The following is a 15,408-nucleotide window of genomic DNA, read 5'->3' as shown; positions in this document are numbered from 1 at the left end:
TTTATCGGACGTGACGGCTGTACTAATCTAACGCTATAAATAGAGGGAGCTGGCCAAGTAGTCTCTGATATCTGTGACACCCTCGTCTAGATTGTTTATCGCGGGATGTTGCAAGACATTCATATAGCCATTATTTTTCTTTTTGGAAATATTTCACCTTCCAACAGGTTTCGCAATGGCACCCTTTTAGTAAATTCTAACCAACAACAAAAAGAGCTCCGTTCTCAGTTGAACTGAAGCAGCACGATAATTAATCCCCAGCCAGTGGAGGACCTTAGTGTCTCTTTGTTGAGAGGGCAATTAAGTTTTAAAAAACTTGATGGGGTTTTTCTTTGATATGCAGATATATTCCATTTAAAGAGTTATTAACAAGTTGAAACGCATCCATAATGCATAAAAAAAATCGCCGAGAGGACACGCAAACGAAACAAAGTTGGCGACGACCGCAAAAATCTTCGTTATTTTGTCGAATATAACACATTGAAAGACTGATGGACTAGTGCCACTTAACATGCACTCCTAATGTTTTGAAAGTTTTTAAAATTGCAAAATAACACCACACAATCACACCAATACAAATGTAAATTGTTTTTCTTCAAGCTTGGGTACAGTGCACCGGATTAAAGTATACACGGATTACACAGAAGAAAACAGGTCACAAAAATAAACTCAGCGTTTTTAAAGGTCTCCAGGTAACCTCATTGTGTAACCCCGAGCGAATGCAGCATTATGCAACAGCGCCTTAAAGCATGACTAATTATGCAGAGACTGCTGTTTTCCTTCAAAGTTTGACCTATGGATAGAACTTAATTTCAGCAAACTCTTTCCCCTCTTGTGCTAGTTTAGAATCAATTGGATAATTGGAGAGCTATTCTGAAAAGTTTTACGTGTTCTCTTAGTCAGTGTGCGTGCCAAAAATGTTTACCTCTTGCATAATAGTCAGTAATTTGCGTGTTGCAAGAATAGACTTGTGAAAGGTTCACGACCTTTGAAATCTTCTTCAATATCAATCATTAAATATCACACCACCCCAAACGCGTAATTTCATTGGGTGCAAGCATCACGGCTTGGTTACACAATTTTCGGTTATATAAGAGCACTTGACAGGCTTTTTTTCACAAACGTATCTCGTAACCGACGGAGGAGAGGTTATTGGAAGCGCGTCGCTCCTTCATTCAAAGTAAAACCATGTCAGCTGAGTACGAGCCCATGAACGTTTTATTGGGTACTTTGCCCGAGTTCCCAGACAAAGTGGAATCCTATGATCTGAAAGTGGGAGGCCAAGTCCCGAGTACAGCTAAAGAAGTTCTCGTGTACGTGTTTGTCACTACGACTGGAGAAGGTGAGTTCCAGCGCGGCTACTACGAGATTTCTACAAGTAAAGGAGGTAAGCAGTTCACTCAGTTCCTGAATGTGGCTGTTGGACAAGGTGTCGCAGCTGTAAACTCCGCGAATTTGTGGCTGCCGGTTGGTGATGGCAAGTTGGCAGTGAAACTGACGCACCCGGACGACGCCAAGAAAAGCATTGCGAGCAAGGGTGGCGAGGATTGGAGCGGAGTGTTTGTGATCGGTCACAGATGAGCTGGCGAATGACTTGTTCTCTTCTCCGACAGAACTTATTCGACAAGACTGACTTGTTGTTGTTGCGCTTGCAGAGAGAAACACTTGTAGTTCAAGATTTGTGACACTATAAACCAACTCAAATAAGAACTTTGTGTCAGTAACAATTAGCGTATTTTGTTAGTGAAATGTTAGTCAAACGCAAAAGCTTAAATCGCTGATATTCAAATTTTGCTTTGGATTTGTTTCCTCTGTGAAATGTATGCAACAGTGGTGTTGAAAGTTATGTAATAGTAGGAGGGATGGGTGGGGACGGTCGCTATCCGTGACTCCCCCGCTAGCTCCAAAGCTACACAGCATTTTTCAATTTATCTAAAAAAATATGAATGAATATGGAGAAGACTCTCTAGTTATTATTCTCCTTGCCTCCATGTGCGTGTCTTCAGTTTAAGCCGATTTATGAGCTGATCAGAGAAAAAAGTTTTCGCAAAAACTGACTCAGTACTCCTCCGTTCTCCCCTCTCTGGCACGCAATAATCCGTGAACCCTAATCTTATTATCAGGGAAAAAAAATATTAATGTTTTTGTTGGCTGACTACGCTGAAACGATTAGTTAAGCTCTTAGGCCGACTGCCAGCTTATCTTGGAGTTACATATAGCTTTCTCACGGAGGAAAAGAGAGCCCTTCCTTGCTCGCAGGGTACGTCACACGGTGATGCAGTGGACCGTTCTATTTATAGATTTTTTTTCCTAACATTTATTAAATCAGATGCCACCATACCTTCTGATTTGGTGCGTTCCCATTATTAGCGTAAATTTTTCAAAGAATAATCTGATTCTGCCGGTGACAGTTCCGCATACAGGTCAGGTCAAATGCTCTAATCCGCACTGAGCTACAGGGAGATTATCATATTAAGCTATATTGGATATCACAGATTTTGTTTTTGGTTTTGCCAGCTTTTGAGCCATTTTTTTTGGTGTTTTACTGGTAGGCTCGATTTCCGTCGCTTTCTCAAGTCCGGTCTATGTTCCTCCCGAACAGCGGCTGGCTGTTCAGAACAAGTTAAGTCCTAATTTCTTAATATTCAAGGAGTAATGAGATCGAATCTGCTATCTGCGCTATTCGCACAAAAACAAATTAAAAATTCCCGATCTGAATAGAGTTAACTGTTTATATTCCTTATGAATTTAGTTGGTCTTAGTTGTACATCAAGACAATCCAGGAAAAACCACGCTTTGAAATTACACGTAAACAACTCGATCAGAAGATTTTTTGGAACAATTTTATTTTGACTACACAGTTAACATCAAATTTGTATTAGAGCTTCGTTTCGCTACAAACATTCTAATAAAGATTACACCATCTGCTTTCTTTTAGGCTCCCTGCGTACACCTTCTTTGGATACTTCACGCGTTCCTCCCGAGAGAAAATTGCGTGACAACCACTAGCCTGCGTGGCAGGCCTTAGAAAGGGAGGGAAAGGGTCAAACTGAGCGCGGAGGATCGACCACGCTTCGAGGAGGGACTTCGGGACTTTCCCCTTTGCCTCCTCTTCAAACGCCTGCCATGCAGGCTAGACAACCACAGAAGTGCAACACAGCTAAACATTACATACCATAAACTGCCGCTTATATAAGCCCCTCCGGTTATAGGTCCATATCATCTACCTGAACAAAATATTTCTTCCGATAATAAGCCCCTCCCCCCCCCCCCTCTCCCGGTATAAGCCCTTCCGTTCATAAGCCCATCCAAAACCCCTTACGAAATTGTATAAGACCAGGGTTTATAAGTGGCAGTTCATGGTATATGGTTTTGAACCCACGTCAGGTCCGTATTGCAGAAATATATTCTCCTATACGGACCGAACAAGCTAGTCCAATAGAGTATTTATTACGCGCGCAAAACGTAAGCATTCATTTACGTTTCTCACGTCGCGTTTGTGATTATCCTTCAAACATTAAGGTAAAGGGATTTCTCCTTTAAAAAAAAAGTTTATTTTGCGCAAGGAATTAAGGGGCAATTCGCCGAAATCAATTCGGAAGCGGTTCATTTTAGAAGTCCGTACAGTACAAATATCGAACCTGTAAGGGAACCAATCAGAATTCTCCTTTTCATCGCGGATCGACCAGTTCAGCCATCATCATGAATAAAGGTTAGTATATGCGTACTGCGTATCACGGGTAGGCCTGTCCCTATTGCGCTCGGAAACTCTTGAGCAACGTTTGGCTAGAGCAACTTTTTGGAGAATGTCTGCCCCCTATGAAACGGTTTTCTCCAAAAATCAAAAATCACATGTAGGTTTTTCTCTTTTGCTTATTCCTGGAGCGATGTCAGAACTCTGTCGCATGCAATCTCACCTGACTAGATTCACTAATTTCACTAGATCTTTATATTGCTATTGATCATCGACAAGGGTACATACAGGAATTTCAGGTACTATCAAGGTGTTCTCTTCAGCTTAAATCCAAAATCAACATTCGTCACACTCTCGTGGTCATGCCACTTACGTAATTTTCAAGACACGTTTCCAACAACTTTTTGCGGTTCTAGCAACCTCAAGCATGGTTTGCCTTTCTGAGCAACTTTTGAGCAAAATATATGTTCAGAGTATGAATTTCTTCAATGTCAACCGTCTTAAGTTTGAACACATAACCTGTCTCTGGACAAGGTTCAGCAAGACGTCAAATGGACCATGTGTTTTATTTTGTTACACTTAGGAGTGTCCTTAAATTCGTCCATATTTGCGAGCAACTGCGGCCTCTAAAGTTAAGCTTCAAGCTATTTTTCTTGACCGATGTTATCAACTATTGTGAAGAACGACAAATACAGCTTTTAATTAATGTTTGTACAAAAATTTCCGTAGCAACTTTTGAGGTTTAGGTAGCGACTTTTTGAATTTCTTGGCAATATTTTAGCATCTTTTTGGCATTTCAGTGAGCAACTTTCCAGCATTTTACGAGCGCCAGAGGCACAGGCCTAATTACGGGATCGGAGTATCCCGCGTCTATTTTTCAAGATGCAAACCATTGTACCATAACACTTCCTTTCAAGGTCATTTACTGTAGGCGTGCACGCTTTTAGCAATGTGTGCAGCGAATTGCAAAACATACTGGGGGGGGGGGGAGGGGGCTACTCTACAAAGTTCTATACGGGGAGGCTCCGCCTCGAGGTCCAACCCCTTACCCTTTTGTATACCATTTTGACAGCAATGGTACCGCTTTCGTACACCTTTAACCCGAAAAAGGCACCCATTTCACATACTTTCACAACTGACCCGTATTATGAATAAATCGCCAAAAAAGGAAGTCTTTTGTCATTTTCATGTAGTGCCAAATAAATGAAATGATACAGCCATGAGGTGCGTCCGTTCGAAATATTTTAATTAAAGGCCCTTTAAAATAACTAAATGACAGATTTCCCAACTTTTTCATATACCTCAGCTTGTGAAATCCCTTCTCTTTTCTAAGCCTGAAGCCTGTAAAAGGTATCCCTTTCGGATAGAGCCTCCTCGTATTGGCCATTATAGGGAGTACCCTCTCCCCCCCCCCCCCGCCCCGAGGAGACAACATCGAAAAATCTCAAAAATAAACCAGTTTGCTAAGGGACCACCCCAAGATGTACACTGTACTAAAAAAACAGGCACCATTAGAAAATTTACATTTGTTCGACGTTTTTACATTTCTCCCACCAATAATAACCAAAAGATAACATACAATTGTAAACTGCTGTCACCAAATTTGCTGAACTGAAAATACATTAAATGCGATTAACCAACCCGCCCGTGCATGATCCTAATAGAAACTGCTGGCTTTCTTAATGGCAGGCTCGTGGATTTTGCGAGCAGTGAGGACGCGATGCGTCCTGTGTTGCGGGATATTGGCTCCAGGCTTGGACTTGAGACTGAGGCGGAACGCAAGGAAATGGCACAGGCTGACTAGATCGCAAAGCTCCTCTTCGATGGCGGTACCGTCGCTTTTTAAACCAGTTCTAAAGTTGTCAAGATTTGAAATTGAAAATATAAGTTATGGTCTCAGAAAAAAAAAGTTTATCTTAGAACCATGTGGCACACAAAAACGTTTTGCCGAGACTGATACTTGTACCCAGGATATGACTGTTGCGTTGCTGAAATTGTCTACTGTAGTACGTTTTAACTAGCTTGTGCATGCAAAGGTAATTTTTAAAAAGGTCATTGGGCCTGCTTACCATCAAAGTTTGATATTCAAGTCCGAGATTGTTGGCTAGCCGAGCACGCGCTACTCGAGAGGGGTATGGCGTATGATGGAATGCGTACTCCAATTTAAGTTTCTGGTACAAAGTCATCTTTTTGTACACTGTGGTCTTTAATGGTCCCTCATTGGAATTTTCCAACTTCTCTTTTTCCTTTGCAGAAGATTTCTTCGGCTGTTGAGTACTTGCATTATCTGAATCTGATAAAAGAAAAAAAAAAATTTCCGTGTAAATGAGAATTGTTACAGTGTAAATGTTAGTGTAACAACTACAGTCAAACCTCCGGTTGCGACCACCTCTCGTAAGCGACCACCTCTCCTCAGCGACCAGTTTCCCAAAATACCAAAAGTTTCTGAATCAAATCCCTATAGTTGGAACCTCTTGTAAGCGACCACCTCTCGTAAGCGACCGCGACCACTTCTAGAACTAAAAGTTTGAAATTTTCTTTTATTTTTAACCTGCTGTAAGCAACCACTTGACAGATAATAGCGAGTACGTGAATAATGTGTTGGAACCATATCTCATCGGGAAGTACCGCGTTTTCAAGTTCTCGAAATTGACTTTTGACTCGAATAAAACATTTAAAACATCTGGTAAGTCTCCATTCCAGGTGGTCGCTTAACTTACGGGAGGTTCAACTGTATTTATCCCATGGAGTGACTATGATTATCTACCTTCCCTTGGTGGGATAGTAGTTCAAAGTATGCAGGTCCCTCGTCTCCCCAAGCATTAATTGGGTTGCATCCGACATTTCGACGGTACCCATGCAATTATCGTCCAATAACCCTGGCCATAGTTCACTGATCGCTGCGCAGCTCACATTTAATAAAACTTCATTTGTTACAAAACCTGGGTTTTGTGAATGCCAATCGACCGCTAATAAGGAATAATGAACTCTGAATATTTGGAGAAAGTGGAGTAATTGAATTACAACTTAGGCTGCAAGAGGGTAAAAAAAAGAATTATAGTCCGATGTATGAGCATAAATTTTGGTTGAAAGAAAATATTTCAGGAGTAGATAACAGACGAGGTTATGGGGAATGTATAATAAAATAAGTAACGTACTGTAGGACGATTTCCGTGGACAAAAATAAAATACATTACTTACAATTTCGGACGATTTTAATTTCGGACAAAAAAGCGCCCGCAAATAAAACCGTCCGAAATTTTTACGCTTCAGAAATTTTAAGCGTCCGAAATATTGAGAGTACAGTGTAAAATTTGGAAGTGGCTCCAAAGCACTTAGTTTCCTTTATGCCGAGCTTTATGGAGCGAACTCTAGTTGAAAGGCTACTTGACATACGTAACGGCTCGATAGAATTTGTGTTATTTTCTTCTCGGTGTATTGGTATAAGATCTTGAGGGTGCAGTAAAACTATCATTTTCACGCAAGATGTTCCTGTCTAATTCGTGTTTTGTAGCCGTAAATTTATATTACTTTAGCTCCGTTTCAGCAAAGTGTTTGAAATTGTTGTCCGAAATTTGTCCGAAATGAGATAAAGAGTGTCCGAAAATTGAACGTCCGAAATTTTTTGCAAGTAATTTAACTTGATCTTAGGGGGTGCTATATTTTTTAACCACCGGGATAACAGATATACTAGCATTTATAAGGAAGAATGGCATAATAAACATTCTCGACCATTCCTTTGCCCCAACAAATAGCTGGAATCGTGTTTTTTTTACCGATTGGTCAATAGTCATGATGTCACAAGGAAACCCATTTGGTCCATTTTCTAGTCACGGAATCAGTTCCATTCAAGGATACATTACCTAGAACAATATTAAATACGCTATGAATTTCCTTTTTTAATATTACACTGGTTCAAGTAAGTCATGAAACATGTAGAACTGTAATAAAGTGGCCCGTTTTGTCGGCGATAAAAACAAAATTTTGCCATGGGCGGGGTTATGCGCTTTATCAGGAGAATCGGCAAATCAGTGAACGAAATCGCTTTTTGATCACATCAGAGAACGCGGCTCAGGCAGTAACTTTGCATTGTATCAACCGAAGTCTTGTTATGTCTCTAACTGAAAGAAAAAGTTCCACACAGATAAAAAGATCAGGTCCCAAAAAAATGCGATCATTGTATTTTGATTATGTCATTGAAGTTGGGGGACTTGAATTGATGATGGTAATAATGATTATGTAAGCAGCAATACTGGTCTAATTTGACAGCTTTACCTAGCTTAGCCAGCTAGATGAACAAAATTCCACCACTCTGTGTGCGAAATACGCACGCAAAAAAAAACAGTTCTTCTTCTCTTAAGGATCTCAAAAAACAAAATTTAAATCGAGTGTTTAAAATCCAGTCACTAGTGCTTTGTCGGCCAGTTCGTTCATTCTCTGCATGCATTTCTGTTTCACGAGAAGAAAAACTAAATTCAGTGTCCTTTCTTTAAAACGTTTTGGGAAAACTGCGAATTGAGGAAACAACGCTTGAAAAAATTGGCTGAGAATTACAATCTGCATATTACTTTAATCAACACGAGCGAAGTTCGGATCGCCTCGCGACAAATTAAGTATAGGTAGTCAGTTTCAAATCAACTTACCGAAGTGACTTAATTGTCTCAAGCTTCGTTCTAGTTCAATGTTAAAACTGGTCAGGCTGGCAGGTTCTTCTGCGATACCTGGTTCAAGATCTACCATGGGTTCCATCAAGAACAAATAGAACGAAGATTGAGGGTCGCTCATCTTTGCCGCCCTTGCTCAAAGAGAGAAAGAGAAAAAGATAGACAAACGATAGTCAGCCGGCGAAATGATTTGTCAACAAGATGTCAATCAACTAGAGTTTAATCAAGATCTAACTTGGAACCAGTCTCTTCAAACCAGGACAGACCGACACATCATTGTTTGAGGAGGCTTGAACCGGTGAATCACTTAAGTTCCAAGAAACTGAAAGGAAATCAACCTGTGATCAATTTACCACATCGATTGTCGTAGGATAAGTTACACCTTCTAATAAAATTAAAGTTAATTCTTCGCAAAACGTTTAATGAGCAGAGCAATGACGGTACACGTGCGTTATAAATCTTTGTACATTTCTTAGCCGGCTGCTTCTGCAAAATAACAACGTGAAATGACCGAGACCTGCGCAGTCGGAGGAACGTCACAACAACGGCTAAATTTTCCGTATTTCCATTTGGAATTAAGCGCTGTCATTGCACATCTAGCTTGAGCACGTTTTAAGAGCCATTCGCGTACTAAACAGATCTAGATAAAGGCGAATTTCGCTGGTAAAATATAAATTTATTTTTGACTAGGCGTCGCCCTCGTCGTCGCCGTCGTCTTTACTTAAGCTCCCTATTATGCCTTGGTTTCTTTTGAAAGTGAAGAATGATCATCGCAGTAAATTTTCCAATTTAAGCAATTGGAAAGAAGAAGCCTGAAAAAAAATCAGGGCTTCAACTGGATTCGAACCCGTGACCTTCGCTATACCGATGCGATGCTCTACCAACTGAGCTATGAAGCCACATATTGGGAGCGAGGTCAATTAATTGAGTTCATATCTTCCCGTGAGGAGTGAAATGATGTGAAGTATATATGAAATAATTCATATTTGAACTGCGGTTGTAGATGAAAGTGAAGAATGATCATCGCAGTAAATTTTCAAATTTAAGCAATTTAAGCAATTGGTTTCTTTTGTTGGTTTCTAAACGTTGTTGCAAACTTAATTAAGTCCAATTCTTCTTCAAAAGGCTTAATTTTCTTCATTTGTACGGCTGCAGTCTCTAATGAGTCATTCCCAAGTTACTGTTCCCACTGTTTCTGAATGAGTCTTGGTGCACAACCCTTCATATTGAAATGAGTTTTTCTTGCACGTTCGTTGTCTTGAAATCAAACTCATTTCCATATGAAAGGTTGAGTGCCAGGACTCGTTTTAAAAAAGAGGTAATAAGCATTCGGAAATGGCTTTGATTAGTTCATCGCCAGAAAAGGTTCAAACAGCAAAACGTTTTGTGCAAATGTAAAGAATGTTGCCGCAATCGATCGTGTAGCGTGTTATTTGCACTGTGGCATTGTGAGCATAGCTGGGTGATAAGCTCTAGTGTAACATTGCAAGGTGTGGAGCTTATATTCCTGCACGCATTCAATTGCTGTTGACCTTCAACTTGGATCGATGTCACTTCTCTCTTAACTGACAATGTCATGTTGTAAAAAAGAATGTGTTAACTAACGCCTTCTCGTTAGCCGAATTCATTTGTAACGAATATTTTTACTCTTTTACTGCTAGATCTCGATGAAGGTTGCTAATTGACCAATCAAGTAAAAGAACTGCATGTCAAAAAATGTGATAAAGTGCGCGAGAATTTTGTATAGAAACTAAGGCAACACTCATTAGCATTTTTTGTTTAGTGTTTCGTGTTCAGTGTTGTTGATCAGTCAAAGGGAAGATATTCGTCATGTCGTCCTGTCTGTTTAACGATTCACTGTTAGATGAATTGTCCTGTCCGGTTTGCTTCGAGGATTTTAAGGAACCCAAATGTCTCCCAAAATGTGCCCATAATATTTGCAAAAGCTGCTTAGAGGACATCGTTAAAACGAGATCGACTAGCCGCAAATATGTCAACTGCCCTATTTGCCGAGAAAAAGTTGCTATTCCTCCTGAAGGAATATCTGCAATACCAACCAATACTATGATCAAACGACTGCTAGAGAAAGCCTCTGTCCCGCGAGCCGAAAAGGAAATTATGAGGGCTTTAGAAAGAAGCAAAGAAAAGATGGAGACACTGCGAAACTCTTTGAAGCCTGGGCAAGGTTCTGCAGTTGAAGTTAAAGGCGAAGCCTTGAAGCGCACCATTAAAGAAAAGGCAAGGACGATTACAAAGTTGATCAAGTCACAAGAAGACCTTATGATTTCAGAGGTAAACGATTTTGTGAAGAAATATGCCGATAGAGATCCCGTTAATGAAATTAGCCAGTTGCTGAAAAGGTTAGAGCTGTCTATGAAACAAGCAGAGGAATTGCTCAGCGAACCAAACAACTTCAAGAAGGTTCAATCCAAAGAGGCTATCATCCGGATGCTGGAAGCAAGCTGCCATTTTGAGGTGAAGCCCTTCAAAGGTTCCCGTGCGTTCGATCTGGATTTCTTTCCGAACGAGGATCTTGAACAGCGACTGATGAAAGAGTGGTTCGGAAAGGTGAGAAAGGAAAGCGAAGAATGTTTAACGACAAAGCATCAGGCTAAAATCACTGTCTTGAAAACCATCACAGCTGACGATATTGGCGAAACATCCTTTAACCCGTACACGGTGGCGTTATCTACCCAGAAGGGAGAAATGGCAGTTCTTGATGACGAGTCCAATCGAGTCCACATTTTAACACAAAGTGGTAATTATCTTCGATCGTTTGGCGTGAAATTTGGCGATTTATACGACGTTGCCTTTTTGCATGATCAATATCTTGATGGTGTTATTGTCGTGAATCGTTCTCACAACCGTCTTTTGGCTTATCGCCGCCTGAATGGGAGGTTTTCTCCAATGTTCTATTCAAGTCTGTACCACAGCATCCATTCCCAGTTTTCCAAAGTGAACTTCTCGAGTGTCTCCACCTCAAATGATGGCCGTCATCTCATTGTTACGTCAGAAGCGCTGGATGAGAGCTGTGTTGCGGTCATTGATATCCAATCTACCCAACAAAACAGCGATCTTGTTTTTGGAAAAGGACATCTTCTTTGTCCCAGAAAGGCATTGTCCTACAATAAAGAGTTCTTCGTTTGCGATCGAGATGATGGAGTAGTCAAAGTTTTTGATGCCAAAGGCGTGTATCAGCGGGAAATTGGTGAAGATCTGGAATGTCCTCGAGGAATAGCGATTGATCACGGCACAGGAAATATCTTGATTGCAGACCCAGGAACGGACTGTGTTCATTGTTTTAATACCTGCGATGGCGCCTTTGTTGGAAAGATCGTTTTGGATGAGTCTCCTGTAAGCATCGGAATCAATAGTGATGGCCATGCAGTAGTCTGCTATCAGGACACTTTGCCTTGTTTAAAACTCCTGTCTTACAGGTTTTGAATGCAGCGAGCCTGTTATAGACTTGATGGGTTTGTAAATTGACGGAACTTATCTGACAGAAGGACTCCATAGATCAGTGATGTTACTTGTCAGTGATCGATAAACAATAGACTATGGACAAAAGTCGCCGTTGTAATTCTGTCATTTTCTTTTCAGGCTATTTCAAGTTTCAGTTGTGTGGTATTTTTCGGGTTTAGTTATTTACTGCGAAGTCTTACGAGAACAAAAGGGCAACGGGGATGGTCGAGAGACTTTTTGCATGACAGTGAAATCGGTGATTTTGGTGTTTTGCGGTCATAAATTTTGCCAGTATTTCTGAGTGGTGTGAAAATTTGAGCCGATAGTTGTGACTGATTTGTATTAAATCATTAATTCACTCGCGTTCTTCCTTTACTTGTCTGTTTGTTTTTCTAGGATTAAGTAAATAAGTAGTTAGATCTGACCAAGTTAAATTGAAAATAAGGTGGTAAGGGCATAGCCTCTTCCAGGTGTTCAGTTAATTGGGGCGCAGCGCAAAAAACGGTGGAGCGAAACAGGAAAGAGGCCTCCCCGCGCCCTGTTACTCTCCCATTTCTTCGTGCGCCAATTTTCGCGCTGCGCCACAACTAACTGCACGCCAAGGCAAAGAGCACTGATCTTGTAAGTGTGGAACCATTATTAGTTGTTTAATGATTAAAGTATTCATTTATGTGATACGGCTGCACGAATCGATTAGGCCCGAATCGGCGGAATCGCAATGCGCATTGGCTCGATATTTGACCCGACAACGTTCATGAAGCATACTTGAAGCACTATTTGAAATTTCAGCGGCATTATTAAAAATGGCCGATTGGGCGAGCGTGGTTAAAAGGAGGGTAATCTGGTGAAACTAAAACAGTTTCATGTTTGTTACCGTGTCCAAAACGACGTTCTGTCTGCGATTGCTGCTAAGAAGAAACAGTTTAAAGCAATCGCCGTTTATTTCGGGGCACACCTTTCAGCCGATTCGTGGAAACATGTCTACCAGTGCAGTTGACAAACTGGACTCGCTCGAATTCAAAAGTGTCCTAACTCCAGAGCTCTTTACCGTTACAAAACCGTTTCAAAAGCAAGGATTTGACATAAGAATAGTTGGAGGGGCGGTGCGCGATATTCTTTTGGGGATACCACCAAAAGATGTGGACCTTGGTACAAATGCAACGCCGTCGGAAATGATTGAACTGTTCAAGCAGCATAAGATACACTACATAGAAACGGGCTTACAACACGGAACAATCACAGTTCATGTCAATAAACGAGATTTCGAAGTTACGACTTTGCGAATTGACACTGAAACTGATGGCAGACATGCGAAAGTGCAATTTACTCACGATTGGAAGCTGGATGCAGAAAGGCGAGACCTCACATTCAATGCCATGAGTTTGGGGCTGGACGGCAGCTTGTACGATTATTTTGGTGGACGAGAAGATTTGTTCAATCATCGTGTGAGATTTGTTGGTGATTCAAGGTCAAGAATACAGGAGGATTACTTGAGAATTTTGAGATATTTTCGTTTCTATGGTAGAATAGCTTTGGAAGCGGACAATCACGACCAAACAACTTTAAATGTTATTCGAGAATGCTCTGATGGATTAAGGCAGATTTCTGTGGAACGAATTTGGATGGAAGTTTCAAAAATTTTGACTGGAAATCACACGCCTGATCTTTTGTGCCGAATGTATGAGCTGAATGTTTCTCAGTCCATTGGTGAGTGATTCATTAAAATTTCACATCATCAACATCAATGGCATCATATACATGTGAACTACTTATATGAAAGGGATTTAATTTGCATTTCTTTTTCCGTGAAATGTAAACTGTATTATGGGCCTGCTTTTAAGATTTGTTCAATCAATTTGTTTAATTTGTTCAACCCTGCCCCCCCCCTCTCCCCCCCCCCTTTCTCAGGTTGCAGGGTTTCATTGGGACGGCATCACTGCATCATGTTTTTGGAAAAACAGTTTAATCTCACGGTGTCTCTCGTCACTCTTGTGTAGACATGATTTCTGGCAATTTTATTAATGTTTGGGGAAACCCTGAAGTTTTGAAGCATCACATCAAGGGGGAAGTAGAAATACTCCAAGTCACTCAATGCTGAAGAAACTTGGATACTTTAAATGTTTATGGCTTATGTAAACTTTACCTTAGTGTACCTTTTACACACCAGATGATAATTTTCAGTCAATATCTTGAACATAGATCTTATTTTATTTGTAGGTCTGCCTGGTTATTGTGAAGAAAGCATGCAAGAGTTGACCAGAGCCTGGAATGAACATAAGATCCGTCCACTCCAACCTGAAACTTTGCTATGCTCCCTTGTCAAGACTGCTGCAGAAGCCGAAGAACTTGCCAAATGTTGGAAGCTTTCTAATGCCAAGAAAGCGCTGGGGAAGTTTACAACTGAGCACAGACAGCCAAAAACTCATGAGCATGTTCTCAAGCCGTATCAGGACATGATAGTCTCGGCACCAAATACACAAGCAAAGAATCTTCTAAAAAGCCACGTAGTGGAACTCTTGCATTATCAAGGAAGACATGAACATGCACAGGAAATCAAAGCATGGTGCATTCCAGAATTTCCAATCACTGGAGGGCACTTGAAGAAGCTTGGAGTCAAGCCAGGGCCAGAGTTTGGAAAAATGCTTGGAAAACTCAAAGAAGTTTGGAAGGATAGTTACTTTACTGCCAGTGAAACTGATTTATTAGGAAAAGTTAAAACATTTAAAGATGGCTAAGATTGTTGTTTAGCTTGAGTGCAACACTTGGAAATGTAAAATGGTAGTTTTTAAGTGTTGATTTCATAAATAGAATTTTGACCATACAGTGGCAGAAATGTGGCATTGTGAAATACTTTTCCACTTGCAGGTATAAAATTGTTTATACAGTATCCTAAGAACTTGCTTGATCAGGATATACTAAACACCATTACACTGCATGTATTTCAAATATTTATACAGTTAAGCTCTTTTTGACAAGTATTGAATGCCTGAAATAAAAAAGGATTGAATGCCTGTGTTCTTCATCTGTTTATGAAAGGTCTTCATATATGCAGAGTATCATGGTGCAGTTTTTTGCTTCAAATTAAGCCTGGGAAATGAAAAAGTAAAAGCTTCTTAACAGTTTATAGTAAGATGAAAAAAAGAAGCACTATTACAAAGAAGGATCCAGAAGGATTGCCAAATGAATTTTACGGCAAATGTAAAAAAAAAGCTAAATTATCCAAGGTGCACTTTCCTTGATGAGGCGACTTTAAAGTTGTTGCTGAGAGTTAATGTATTCTTATATGTGTGCGGTGTTTAAAAGTTTGAATCCATATTTATTATTGCTGAGGCAAGATCGTATAAAAAAAGATTCAAATTAAATGATTGACCAGCATGACATTATTTAAAATGTGATAATGAATTTTCTTTGTCTTGTTTTGGTTGTTCATACCGGTGCTGAAAATGGTGAACCGTAAAATCCCATGTTAAAGCCCCCCCAGTTAACCAATAAGCCCTCCCCCCCCAGATATAAGCCCATCTAATGTATAAGTGCGTTCCTTTTGGCAGCATTTCTTTACAAATATCAAATTTTTAATCAAAAGTTACA

The 15,408-nt window shown here is 40.3% G+C and overlaps 3 protein-coding genes across 3 annotated transcripts; all 3 read left to right on the top strand.

Moving 5' to 3' along the window:
• Positions 1–1,114: 1,114 nt before the first annotated feature.
• Positions 1,115–2,931, top strand: LOC145488169 (uncharacterized). The gene has a single exon (XM_081466972.1). It carries the CDS (start codon positions 1,189–1,191, stop codon positions 1,579–1,581), a length of 393 nt encoding a protein of 130 aa, XP_081323098.1. The 5' UTR covers positions 1,115–1,188; the 3' UTR covers positions 1,582–2,931.
• A 7,226-nt stretch (positions 2,932–10,157) lies between these two features.
• On the top strand, positions 10,158–12,495 carry LOC145488164 (uncharacterized). Its single transcript, XM_081466966.1, has one exon. The coding sequence runs from the start codon at positions 10,189–10,191 to the stop codon at positions 11,800–11,802; it is 1,614 nt and encodes a 537-aa protein (XP_081323092.1). The 5' UTR covers positions 10,158–10,188; the 3' UTR covers positions 11,803–12,495.
• Positions 12,496–12,533: 38 nt separating this feature from the next.
• LOC145488165 (CCA tRNA nucleotidyltransferase 1, mitochondrial-like) lies at positions 12,534–15,329 on the top strand. The gene is made up of 2 exons (XM_081466968.1): positions 12,534–13,527; positions 14,038–15,329. The coding sequence occupies exons 1-2, from the start codon at positions 12,684–12,686 to the stop codon at positions 14,553–14,555; spliced, it is 1,362 nt and encodes a 453-aa protein (XP_081323094.1). The 5' UTR covers positions 12,534–12,683; the 3' UTR covers positions 14,556–15,329.
• The last annotated feature ends 79 nt before the right edge of the window (positions 15,330–15,408 follow it).

This window comes from Orbicella franksi, chromosome 5 (genome assembly GCF_964199315.1).
Source record: "Orbicella franksi chromosome 5, jaOrbFran1.1, whole genome shotgun sequence".
Taxonomy (NCBI): domain Eukaryota; kingdom Metazoa; phylum Cnidaria; class Anthozoa; order Scleractinia; family Merulinidae; genus Orbicella; species Orbicella franksi.
This window is presented reverse-complemented; position numbering and strand designations above follow the sequence as displayed.